We start from the raw sequence: 13,114 nt of genomic DNA, 5'->3' as shown, positions 1-13,114 counted from the left end.
TGGCTTAACAACTGAGCCACCCAGGTGCCCCATCGTCTGACTTTTAAAATGTGCTTAAAAATGTGTTTTTAGGGGCGCCTGGGTGGCTCAGTAGTTAAGCATCTGCCTTTGGGTCAGGTCATGATCCCAGAGTTCTGGGATCAAGCCCCAAATCGGGCTCGTGCTCAGCAGGAAGCCTGCTTCTCCCTCTCCCATTTCCTGCTTGTGTTTCCTCTCTCACTGGGTCTCTCTCTGTTAAGAGAAGTATAAACAAATAAAATCTTTTAAAAAAATGTGGTTTTCTGTCATGCATTTTTGTGTTATTGGAATATAAATTTAATTAGAGTTGAAAATTGTAAGCTTTTGATATTTTTTCTGTTAAGATGGTAGCTTAATGTTGCCTGTATAAATATATAAATACAGATACTGAGAAATATGGTTCTCTGGTAATTTGATCCTGAAATTATATCTATATACTTAAAAATATTTTTCTTCTTTTTAAAGATTTTGTTTGGAAAGCTGGAGTGTCAGTGGGAGAGGGGGGCAGAGGGAGGGAGACAGTCTCAAGTGGACTCTGTGCTGAGCACAGAGCCAGATGCATGGCTCCATCTCATGACCCTGAGATATATGACCTGAGCCAAAATAAAGGGTGGGATGCTTAACTGATTGTACCACCCAGGCACCCCTGGATGTACATACTTCTAGCATTCATATGAAGTAGGATAGTTTATTCCTTTTTCTGCCCTAGGAAAATTTAGGAATACCTAGGAAAGTTAAATTAAAGGACAAAAAAGTCAGATTTAAAAATTTTGTAGTGACTCTTGCATAAATGAAATGGGATCTAAAAATAAAATTAGTTTTACCATTAAACATCTAAGGAAAACTTCATTTAAAAAATGTGAAGAGGTTTCAGTGATTCTGCCCTATCCCCTCAACACACAGAGTACATAGCATATTCACCCCATGTTGTTATAAATTGTGTTTTTTCCCTCTACCAGGCTGAATTTTACAAAAATCTCATTAGCACTTATTTTGTGAATTGGCCTTTATCAAATGTCTAACTGGTCTCTACCATTAAATCTAATAGTTTGGGATGCCTGGGTGGCTCAGTTGGTTAAGTGTTGGCTCAGGTCAGGATCCTGGTGTCCTGGGGTCCTGTCCCGCATCAGGCTCCTTGCTCGGCAGGGAGCTTGCTGCTTCTGCCTGTTTCTCGCTCTGCTTCTGTGCTCTCTCTCTCTCTCTCTGACAAATAAATAAAATCTTAAAAAAATAATAGCTGGAAATGATATTTACTAGAAAATGGAAGAGAAGTATAAAAAATGTTCATTTTAGAATATTTTCAAGTAATGTTGCAGTGCTGATACTTGTAGTGAAAGTACGTTTTCCTTACTCTAGCCTCCTAGAACGAATACATCACCATGGCTACAGAAATTGGTTCTCCTCCTCGGTTTTTCCATATGCCAAGGTTCCAACACCAAGCACCTCGACAACTATTTTATAAGCGACCTGATTTTGCGCAGCAGCAAGCAATGCAACAGCTCACCTTTGATGGAAAACGGATGAGAAAAGCAGTAAACCGAAAAACCATAGACTATAATCCGTCTGTAATTAAGTATTTGGAGGTAAGTCCTGTTAATGTGCTTCTGATGACCAGACTGTGGCTTTTTCAGAAGAAAGTTTTTAGAATGCAGGATAATAAGTATAACTGTGTTTCTTGAATTTGTGGGGTGAAGTGGAATTTCAGATGAGGCCAGTCACTAGTACTTTGTTTACTTTCTGCATGTATGAATCATCTTCTCAAAAATTATAAAATTTAGGGGCGCCTGGGTGGCTCAGTGGGTTAAGCCGCTGCCTTCGGCTCAGGTCATGATCTCAGGGTTCTGGGATCGAGTCCCGCATCGGGCTCTCTGCTCAGTGGAGAGCCTGCTTCCCTCTCTCTCTCTCTGCCTGCCTCTCCATCTACTTGTGATTTCTCTCTGTCAAATAAATAAATAAAATCTTTAAAAAAAAAAATAAAATTTAAGCTCTGATTTACAGTTTAAACTTTTATCTTTTAAAAACATTTATTTGTCAGAAAGAGAGAGAGAGCGCGTGCACGAGAGTATGAGTGAGCGCACGCATGAAAGCACAAGAGCCACAAGCAGGGGGCTACCAGGCAGAGGGAAAAGGCTCCCCATGGAGCAAGGAGCTGGAAACGGGACTTGATCCCAGGACCCTGGGATCATGACCTGAGCAAAGGCAGAAGCTTTACCAGCTGAGCCACCCAGGCATTCCATAGTTTAAACTTTTAGAACAAAGTTCACAGCAGATCTCAGAAAACGGTCCTTTAATCCTAAGGCCAGCCTTAAAACACTTGTTAAACTCACAGGATATTTGAAGTGTTAAGAGACTACTAACATAGGACTGTTTCTATGAGAACAAATGTTCAGAATAGCAGTTTTGTGTGTCCAAGACACTGGCTGAAGGAAAACTGATTTTTCAAGCCCCCAGTGGTGGATCACTCTGTCAGAGAAAAGGGCTCCACTTCTTTGACATTCAAGCATTTTAGGGTGAGAGCAACCTTGACATGGCACCTAAAGGCCAAATAGACATCTCTCTAAATCTCTGCTTGATATTTCTCCCTTTTGAGTTCTTTATTTACTTGTCTTCACCTAGGAATTAGCCTCTGCAATTTGCTTTCATTACTAACGCTATTACTTTAATCAGGTTTTGATCTGCTCTGGCCTGCTATGAAGAAAATTTGTTTGCTTTTTCTTACCTGAGACTGTTGTTAAAGACCTGTTTGCATATTGGATAATTAGTATGTTGTTTGCAAGAGAAAAATATTCAGAGATGAAGACAAACTTAGGTTTTTCCAGGTAATTCAGGTGGAAAACTAATCTAGGAGAGGTTGAGAGGAATTAAGAAAACCAAAGGTAGGATACCAGGAATTGTTTTGTACTGAGGACTTTTTATTTTATTTTATTTTATTTATTTTATTATTTTATTATTTTATTTTATTTATTTTATTTATTTTTTTTTTCCTTTGAGTTTTTATTTCTTGATTTGACAGAGAGAGACACAGCGCGAGAGGGAACACAAGCAGGGGGAGTGGGAGAGAGAGAAGCAGGCTTCCTGCTGAGTAGGGAGCCCCATGTGGGGCTCTATCCCAGAATTCTGGGATCGTGACCTGAGCCAAAGTCAGACGCTTAACGACTGAGCCACCCAAGAGCCCATGTGCTGAGGATTTTGAAGGAATTGGGAGATGTGTGCCTATCTCTTATCCTTTTTCTTTTTATTAAAGCATGGTCAGTGAGAATGTGCTGGGGTCAGCAGTATCTTGGGTGATTGGTTGGGGATAAGGTGAGTAAAGAGGGAAATTCTAAGTAATGTCAGTAGGATATGGTCTTTTTAAGATACCCACTGTTACCTTTGTTTTAGAACATAATGAAAAAGTTTTAATCCTGTTTTCTCCCCATTTGATAGTAGCTTACATTTTATTAATACTTACTTTAGTTTCCAAACAGAGTATAATTGGACCACATTAATTAATTTGTTTATTTTTAAACAGAATAGAATATGGCAAAGAGACCAGAGAGATATGCGGGCAATTCAGCCTGATGCAGGTTATTATAATGATGTAAGTATTAAGATATGTTATACTAGCTTAAGGTTGCTTGGACATTTGAATGTAAACGTCTTTGCTTGCATATTTGAATGTAATACTGTGTGATCTCAAATGCAGACGTGAATGTTTCTTTCTTTTTTTTTTTTTTTAAGATTTTATTTATTTATTTGACAGACAGAGATCACAAGTAGGCAGAGAGGCAGACGGAGTTGGAGGGGAAGCAGGCTCCCTGATGAGCAGAGAGCCCAATGTGGGGCTCGATCCCAGGACCCTGAGACCATGACCCGAGCCGAAGGCAGAGGCTTTAACCCACTGAGCCACCCAGGCTCCCCTCTTTATACATTTTTATAATTAAAACAAAACATTCTTAAAAGAGAAAATAACATCTCTGTACTCTTTGGGTTATTATTTTTTTAATCTCAGTTAGAATTTTTCTTTTACTTTAATGGTGTAAGAACTTTTGATTTGGGGCTTAAAGAAATGTCCAACACAAGATTGCACTGCCTCAGAGTCTGGAATAGGAAAGTTAATTTTAAATTTGGTTTATTGTGAACATGTTTTATTGTGTTGACCTTGAGAAGTAATTGGAGATACTGCATATTTGATTTTGTTGTTTGTTTAGTAATAATGGACATTTAACTGTCCTGCATCTCAGTTTTCTTCATTTAATTAATACAGACTGATTATAATAATAGTTTTTTGAAAGTCATGTATAGTCCTGAATTTGTCTTTAAATGTTGAAATAACTATCTTGTTCTTTCCCTGGTTTATGCCCTGTGTGTAATCAGAAGCTCTCCAAATCCAATTTTCTCTTTTTGTAGCTGGTCCCACCTATAGGGATGTTGAATAATCCTATGAATGCAGTAACAACAAAATTTGTTCGAACATCAACAAATAAAGTAAAGTGTCCAGTATTTGTTGTTAGGGTAAGTATTTTTTGAAATACTTTTTTGGATATTTTTTTGAAAAATTAATCCTGAGTTAGTCTATACATATTTAACAGGACAAAATTAAATTACTTTAAGCTTATATCTGGGATAAAAATTGGTATGTTTGCTAATAATTTTATTTTGGAATAACCCACCATTTATCCATTACATTCACATTTAGTAAGGTATTGGTTTTTGGATTGTTCTTCATGATGCAATTTCCATAGAATTCTCTGAGTAGGCCATGGATCTATATTGTAGTAGGGCTCAGGCTCACTTTTGAATAGTAGGGTGGCTTCGCTGCTGTTCAGAGAGCAGCATCTCAAAGTTAATGAAAACTGTTTGGTGTCACTAATAAGGAAAACACCTAAAAAGACCTAAGACCAGTGGTTGACCGTAATTTTTAGCTTCATAAAGGTACATAGTAGGTACTCAAGACATTAGCATGAAAAAAGATTTTTTTAAAATAAAGATTTTATTTATTTATTTGACAGAGGGAGAGAGATCACAAGTAGGCAGAGAGGCAGGCAGAGGGAGAAATGGGCTCCCTGCCGAGCAGAATGCCCAATGCAGGGCTTGATCCCAGGACCCTGAGACCATGACCCGAGCCGAAGGCAGAGGCTTAACCCACTGAGCCACCCAGGCGCCCCCCAAAAGTTTAATTTTTAAATAAATAGATTAGTATGGTTTAAAATTTTGAAAATTTGAAGGGGTTTGCAATAAAAGGCCTTCCCATCTTCATCTCCCAGGCATCCAGTTAGTATTACCATTTGTGATAGTATAAGCATTTTCTTTGTGCTTTGCTAAGAATGTACTTCTTGGTTAGCAGTATTTCAAGTCTAGAAATGTAGGATGGAGTTAATAGATTTAAGCAAATAAAAATTGAAAAAAATGGGACAGAGGAAAGATAATAATGGTAAACGTTGTGGCAAATGAGCAAAATAGGCAAGTCCTTGATATTAGAAAGGTACGGTAGAGAGCAGGGAGAACCAAAGTCTGGGGGAAATATTGCAGTTTTAGGTCTCCTGTTTGCTTCAGAGGCCTAAAGCAGTAGAAACATTAGTAAAGAAACACTTATTTTTTTAGAACCAACCAGTATGTAGTGTAATTTTGTTTACCAGGGAATTTGATTAAAAGGGTTGGTGTGCAGCTAATTTTTTATCTTCTTAGAATAATAGAGAAAATTGTTTTGAAATGTATAAAATCGGAGCATTTTGTATCATAATACAGAAGGATAAAATTGTATTTGTTATAGTTCATTTGGTAAATTTCTCATTTGGGGATCAAACTGTAAGGTATCAGGAGACATTTGCACACAGTGGAGACATAGTCCAAATTACAAGGTATCAAGATACAAAGACAGGGTTCCGTTGCCTATAGTTCTGTTGCCTGTAGTATTTACTTGGTTGGGATCCATAACAGATAATAAACTAGGAAAGTAGGATTTTATTCATAATAATCAAAAATCATGTTGTGCTGGTAAGCAATAAAAAGTCAGGTTTTCCAGGACGCCTGGGTGGCTCAGTTGGTTAAGCGGCTGCCTTCAACTCAGGTCATGATCCCACCGACCTGGGATCGAGTTCCGCATCGGGCTCCTTGCTTGGTAGGGAGTCTGCTTCTCCCTCTGCCTCTGCCTGCCACTCTGTCTGCCTGTGCTCTCTCTCGTTTCTCTCTCTATGACAAATAAATAAATAAAATCTTAAAAAAAAAAAAAAAGTCAGGTTTTCCAAATAGTCTTCATTTTACATATCTCATCCTGCTATTTCTATTACCACACTTGTATTTTTCTTTTTTTTTTTTTTAAAGATTTTATTTATTTATTTATTTGACAGAGAGAAATCACAAGTAGATGGAGAGGCAGGCAGAGAGAGAGAGAGGGAAGCAGGCTCCCTGCTGAGCAGAGAGCCCGATGCGGGACTCGATCCCAGGAACCTGAGATCATGACCTGAGCCGAAGGCAGCGGCTTAACCCACTGAGCCACCCAGGCGCCCCACACTTGTATTTTTCAACTGTGTGTGTCATAATTTTTAGTTAAATATATTTAGTTGCCCTGAAAAGTTTGATAACCTTGATGTCCTTAAATTGGTACTCAACTTTTTTCATAAAACACCAGTAACTTTTCTGCCTTCATTGGTCCAATAGCAGATGTAATCCTTCTTTGAGTTGTTTTGATGATTCACCATTTTATTTATGTTAGCCTGCTGTGTATCCTTGGAAAATATGGTCTTTGCATATTTTGCTTTTAAAGGTTTTTTAAAGTGTGTAGATGTGTGTAACTTAAACAGGTATTTTTAATGCATTTACTGTTTTTTTTAATGATTTATTTATTTTGAGAGAGAGAACACTTGAGGGCTGTAAAGGGAGGGGCAAAGGGAGAGGGAGAGAGAGAATCCCAAGCAGACTCCATGCTGAGCATGGAGCCTGACATGGGGCTTGATCTCCCTCATGACCCTGAGATAAGGACCTGAGCCTGAAATCAAGAGTTGGATGCTTAAATGACTGTGTCATCCAGGAGTCCTACGCATTTACTATTTTTAATTTATTTAATGAGCTAAAATACTAATACAGGTTCTTTTCTGACAAAGTACTTGCTTTTAAGTCTGAACTGTGCTTAAGTGGAAGTCAGTATTGTCTGTTGAATATTGATTATTGGATTATTTTATAAATACTTTCTAAGTGTTTTATCAATTAGCTAAGATTCTTTTTTTTCCTTCTCTAGTGGACTCCAGAAGGAAGACGGTTGGTCACTGGAGCTTCTAGTGGAGAATTCACCTTGTGGAATGGACTCACGTTCAATTTTGAAACAATATTACAGGTAACAGTAATCATCAGAGGGTAGCATCCTCCTGTGGTGCTGTAAAGAACTAGAGAGATACAGTTACTTTATTGGCATCTTAAACTTAAAATTGGACAAATCATTCTTGTGAGTTAATATATGCTCCTGTCAAGCCTTCTGTCATATATTCTTCTACATACTGTTTACACATGTTTTAATGTTTTCACAGGCTCATGATAGCCCTGTGAGGGCCATGACTTGGTCACATAATGACATGTGGATGTTGACAGCAGACCATGGAGGATATGTGAAATATTGGCAGTCGAACATGAACAACGTCAAGATGTTCCAGGCACATAAGGAGGCGATTAGAGAGGCCAGGTTTATACACAATATACCATTTTCTGTAGTCCCTATTGTCATGGTTAAATTACTCTCTAAGTGTATTCTGGGTGCAGAGATGCATGGGCTCTGTCAGATTCTGGGATACTTTCTGCACCCTATAAACACAATATTTTTCTTTGTTTTCACACACTCACCATTTCACTGGCACTTTTCTGAAGTAGTGTTGTCCCGGTATCAGCCTTTGCAATATGTTAGAGATGTATTGTCTGCCGCATTTTGCACTGGTTTTCTCTTTTTCATTTATGGTTAATAATGTGTATACGTTATTCCTTTTTACTACCTACTGTGTAAGACAAGAATCTTTCATTCCAAATAAAGAATTCAGTCTTTAATTATACAACTGAATAAAATCTAAAGCCTACAGAAAACACCTTCAGAGTTCACACAGAATACAAGAAAAAAAGGCTTAAGTGAAGACCTGGTTGGCTTGGTTATGCCACGACTTCAAAAGGAAAGTATAGTAGGACTAAAAAGCTCACAAGTAACTCTGGATGTGGCAAACATTAATGGAATAATGAATGGGTTCTTCAAGCTTTGAAACTGTAAGCAAACCATTGTCAAGAAGACTCTAGGACTTCTGATTCACTGTTGAGAACATCAGTTATGAAAATGTATAAGTGGAGTTTAAAATATTTTCAGTGAGTTGTATATTTTTACATATCAGTGAGATATGTAGAGTAAAACTGGAAAAAAAAAATCTTGAAAGCAAGCCTGAAGAATTGCTGCAGCCTCAGAATAAAGCTAAGCAGCATTCTTTACGGGTGTACCGCCCATGCGTGGAAGGAGGTTGACATCTTTATAGAAACATCATCCACTGCAGTCACTTGTTTCTACTTTCAGAATCTTAACAAAAATTGTTGGATAAACATGCTCCTGCAAAAACTGTGCTTTAGTGTCCTGCCCGTACATTGAGTCTCATAGTTGGTTCTTTGTTAGTTACAGGACTCCACAAAGTTCAAGAGAGTTCTTAGAGGTAGATGAGAAACTTGATGGTTTTTCATGACAGGGAGGGAAAGATGGCAAAAATCCTTTGCAGTAGATTATCTCTGGCTTCAAACACAGTCTGAATGTCTCTGTGTTCAAGTTTTCCCAAAAAGGTGCAACATCCATGGAGTAGCTTGTCAGGGAGAATGTGTGAGAGTTTCCCACAGACCATTCAAATAAATGTAAAACATTGTATGTAGGGTATTTAGCAACTAGTCTTTAAGTAGCTTGTCCAGAATTTTCTAGCTTATCGTTTCATGAAGCATCTGAGGTAGAAGCTGATGCTCATTTTTTGAGCGGTATTCTTATGTGATTTCAAAGAGTGTTTAGAGTATTGCAAAAGTACAATTCATTTAGTTTCTACACTAGTTCCACATTTTCTGTTGGTAAGACAGGAAATACCGTACTGTGGGGAGTGTGGGAAGCATTAGACCTAATAATACATTTGTAAAGTTCTGGACTATTGTTGATTGAAAACTAAGAAGCAACTACTCTGTAGAATTCTTCTTTCGATGAGATGCATTTGTTAGCTGACAACGTTCTCTTTAAGGGCTTCTTCACTGTTGGAGTACTTCCCTCTCCTGTTTATAACGCAGCACAGTGTTTTTATTTTTCCCTGTCTGAGAAGCACAGATAATCTGTTAAATGCTGACTTCTTTCCCCTGCTGTGTGTCTTCATGTAACAGTTTCTCACCCACGGATAATAAATTTGCTACATGCTCTGATGACGGCACTGTTAGAATCTGGGACTTTCTTCGTTGCCATGAGGAAAGAATTCTCCGAGGTACGTGTACTAACAGTACTGATTGGAATATTTAAATAGGGAAGGCATTTGTGGTTAAATCATTACAATACCACAATACCAGCTTACATCTCCATTCAGTTTTTTTGCATATACACTGTCTCAGGCTCTTTAAAAAAACCTGAACACTTCTGGTTCACAGTCATTTTGTAGATTTTTACTACTACTGCTGTCTTTGAGTTAGGTTATAAATTACATACAAGTATTCCTCTTCTCTTATCCTGCCACCCCCGCAAATTACTTGCTTACCTGTACTGATCCATTAGGGCCATATTCTTTTCCTGTCTTAGCCAGCATAGCTTTCTCCAACATAGTGGCACTATAATTTTATTTAGATAGCTTACATTCTCCCGGCAGTCCTTCTACAATATGGTTAACTGAGGTAGCAATAGCTACACTTCTCATTATTGCTGTTTCTGAAAGCAGGTGTTGTGTTTTTGATTTTGTTTTTTAAACAGTATACCACATTTGTGTACTACATGGCCCACTAGTTACTAAATTTTTTATTGTTTGCTTTTATCAGTTTCATAATTATAAACTAGTGTCTATCAGTTACTCCCTCCTACAAAAGAAATCCGTATTTTTTACTTGGATTAACTTAGTTTCAGACTTCATTAAGTGGAGCTGTTGAAATACTAACAGTTTATCTCTACCGTTTATGTAAAGTCGGTGCTAGAGTTAGGGAATTAACTCTGTTTATATATGTAATACAGACATTGAAATAGACATTTACATTAATAAAAACATTTAATCTCATTAGTTCATTGTTAACTAGGAAGGTAGTGTTCTGAACTGCTTAATTTGAACTTGTACTGATTTAACAAAGAGTATATGCTACTCTATACTCTTGATTCCAGTATCCCATAAGAGTAACATCTTCCTCTCATAAATGCTGGGTAGGCAAATGGGTGCCACAGACACTGGGTGTCAAGTAATTACTATTTAGAGATTTTCCTTTCTATTCAAGAGTCTTGGTTGAATTTTAACAACACTCCAGAGCTTAATTTACAGCCTGTAATAGTGTTGATGCTTTCTAGATAAGAAAGTAAATGCCCTTAATGTTTAACCCATATTTCAAGCCAGTATTTTTTTTTTCTTTTAATTCATGTTTGTTCACATGTTTCTGGCTTTGCACGTTTTGTGTGGGTTCATCCACAGTGCTTTATGGTGATAGCTAGCATAAGGATATAGTACCTATCATTGAAGGAGTGTACTATGAACATTATAATATTGTACAGTTCAGAACTAGATGGAGTCTTTAGAATCATTTAGCTGGAATTACTTTATGGATGAGAATCATAACCCAGCAGACTTAAGTGACATGTTCAAGGTAAATAAGTTCAGATTCAGGTCTTAGAATCTAGCCTAATGGTATGCTAATATTGCAGCTTTTCTCACTCTTAATGGAAGTCTTAGCTGTTAAACAGACATAAGATGGATAACTTTTTCTAGGTTTGAAAATCCCAAGAAATATAGAGGAAACACAATAATTATACTAAAGTATCAAGACAATTATTTTTATAGTGGACTATAATAATTATGAAGTCTTACATAAAACTACTATGCATCTTGGATTAAATAAAAGAAAACCTATGTGGTAATATTTTTCACTTCCATGTTCCAGTGAAATATTATTCAGTTTTGGTAATGAAACAGTTTCTAGGTAGTACTTAAGAACTTTTCCTCTGAAATTTAGAGTCTATGTGTGAGATACTCTAGCTGCTAAATATTTTCAGATTTGAGTTGAGGCAAATTTGGATAAGATGAAATGGATGCTGAAGTATTATTTGTTATTCCTTTGGCTTAAAAAATAAACCAGCATCCTGCCTGTGTTATTCGATAGCTGAATTTTATTTTTTATGTGGGAAGCTCTTTTTACTTTAATTTTTGCTATGGAATTTTCTAACATGTACAAAAGTGTAATGAATCTCCATGTACTTCTAGGATGCATATTCTAGCTTAGCTTACTCATGATTTTTGCTCCCTTTTTTCTTAGTACCTCAATGGATATCTGGGACCAATATGAATATATAAGCCAAGTTTTATACCACCCAAATAGTAGTTCTAATAGAAAGTCTGGTGTAGTAGATGTTATTAGATTCCAGTTATCCATTTTCTGTTATTCCTCATTTTTCTAAATTCTCTGAGTTTTAGTGGTGATTATAAAACAGTGAAACGGTTAAAATTTTCCTATCCTTCACTTGTGGATTCCAGTTGTCTCAAGCCTGATCTAAAATTCTTCACATAAAATTTCAAGTAAATTTAATTGAGCTTTATACATAGAAAATTGGGTCACAAAGTCAAACAGATAAGGATAGGAGCTTCTACTATCTAAAATGTCAGTTGGGGGGCGCCTGGGTGGCTCAGTGGGTTAAAGCCTCTGCTTTCGGCTCAGGTCATGATCGCAGGGTCCTGGAATTGAGCCCCGCATTGGGCTCTCTGCTCAGCAGGGAGCCTGCTTTCCTTCCTCTCTCTCTGCCTACCTGTGATCTCTGTCAAATAAATTAAAAATAAAATAAAATAAAATAAAATAAAATGTCAGTTGGTCTCTATGAAGGGATGATGTTTAGCTAGCTTACACAGACTTAAACATTGGACAGTTGACCATAGTCTTGCATAATGTTAGTGTTGTACATCAGACCAAAACTTGGGTTTAAGTATTTTTTAAAAGATTATTTATTTATGAGAGAGAGCGAGTGAAAGAGAACAAGGAGGGGAAGCAGGAAAGTGAGAGGGAGAAGCAGGCTCCCCCTGCTCAAGGGAGCCCTACTCGAGGCTTGATCCCAGGAGACTGGGAACATGACCTGAGCTGAATGCAGACTGAGCCACCCAGGCACCCCATCTTGGGTTTAAGTATTAAAATCTAAGAACATTTAATTTTAATTTTAATTTTTAATTTTTAAAAAAGATTTTATTTATTTGACAGAGACACAGTGAGAGAGGGAACAAAAGCAGGGGGAGTGGGAGAGGGAAAAGCAGGCTTACCTCTGAGCAGGGAGCCTGATGCAGGGCTTGATCCTAGGACCCTGGGATCATGACCCAAGCCGAAGGCAGGCACTTAACGACTGAGCCACACAGGCGCCTGAGGGAAAAGCTAAGAACATTTTAAATGAAGGGGATGTTTATGATCATGTAGTTTAGCTCTTTTTATCAAATACTTACCTTTTCTTTGTCATTCCTAACACCCAGTCTTCTATTCATAAACATTTCTAGTTTTACAGTATTCACTACCTTAAGTGATTCTTTTTCCAATTTTTAGATAGCTTTAAGTTTTAGAAAGTTCTTTCATTGTATCAGAAATCTGCTTCTGGGGGCGCCTGGGTGGCTCAGTGGGTTGAGCCACTGCCTTCAGCTCAGGTCATGATCTCAGGGTCCTGGGATCGAGTCCCGCATCGGGCTCTCTGCTCGGCGGGGAGCCTGCTTCCCTCTCTCTCTCTCTCTGCCTGCCTCTCCATCTGCTTGTGATTTCTCTCTGTCAAATAAATAAATAAAATCTTAAAAAAAAAAAAAAGAAAGAAATCTGCTTCTGTATGACTTGTCCTACCTCAGAAACACAAAAAAATTGAGTTTATACTTTCTTCATGGCAGCCCTTTAAGTGTTTGAAGATAACTATCATGTCTTCTTTTTTTAG

The 13,114-nt window shown here is 37.5% G+C and overlaps 1 protein-coding gene across 8 annotated transcripts in view; it reads left to right on the top strand.

Moving 5' to 3' along the window:
* WDR33 (WD repeat domain 33) overlaps positions 1 to 13,114 on the top strand; it is a 124,479-nt gene that overhangs the window by 50,032 nt on the left and 61,333 nt on the right. For 7 of the 8 annotated variants that reach the window (XR_004288323.1, XM_032353999.1, XM_032354001.1 and 4 more), the window contains 6 exons: positions 1,375 to 1,601; positions 3,530 to 3,598; positions 4,408 to 4,512; positions 7,235 to 7,330; positions 7,521 to 7,672; positions 9,367 to 9,464. Coding sequence is in view for 7 of the 8 variants with exons in the window: in XM_032353999.1 (XP_032209890.1) it covers positions 1,398 to 1,601; positions 3,530 to 3,598; positions 4,408 to 4,512; positions 7,235 to 7,330; positions 7,521 to 7,672; positions 9,367 to 9,464 (724 nt within the window). In the remaining variant the exon portion in view is untranslated. The remainder of the gene's footprint in view (positions 1 to 1,374; positions 1,602 to 3,529; positions 3,599 to 4,407; positions 4,513 to 7,234; positions 7,331 to 7,520; positions 7,673 to 9,366; positions 9,465 to 13,114) is intronic. The other variant, XM_032354000.1, reaches the window with a different exon arrangement.

This window comes from Mustela erminea, chromosome 8 (assembly GCF_009829155.1).
Source record: "Mustela erminea isolate mMusErm1 chromosome 8, mMusErm1.Pri, whole genome shotgun sequence".
NCBI lineage: Eukaryota > Metazoa > Chordata > Mammalia > Carnivora > Mustelidae > Mustela > Mustela erminea.
The sequence above is the reverse complement of the archived record's forward strand: the minus strand, read 5'-3'. Positions and strand labels throughout refer to the sequence as shown.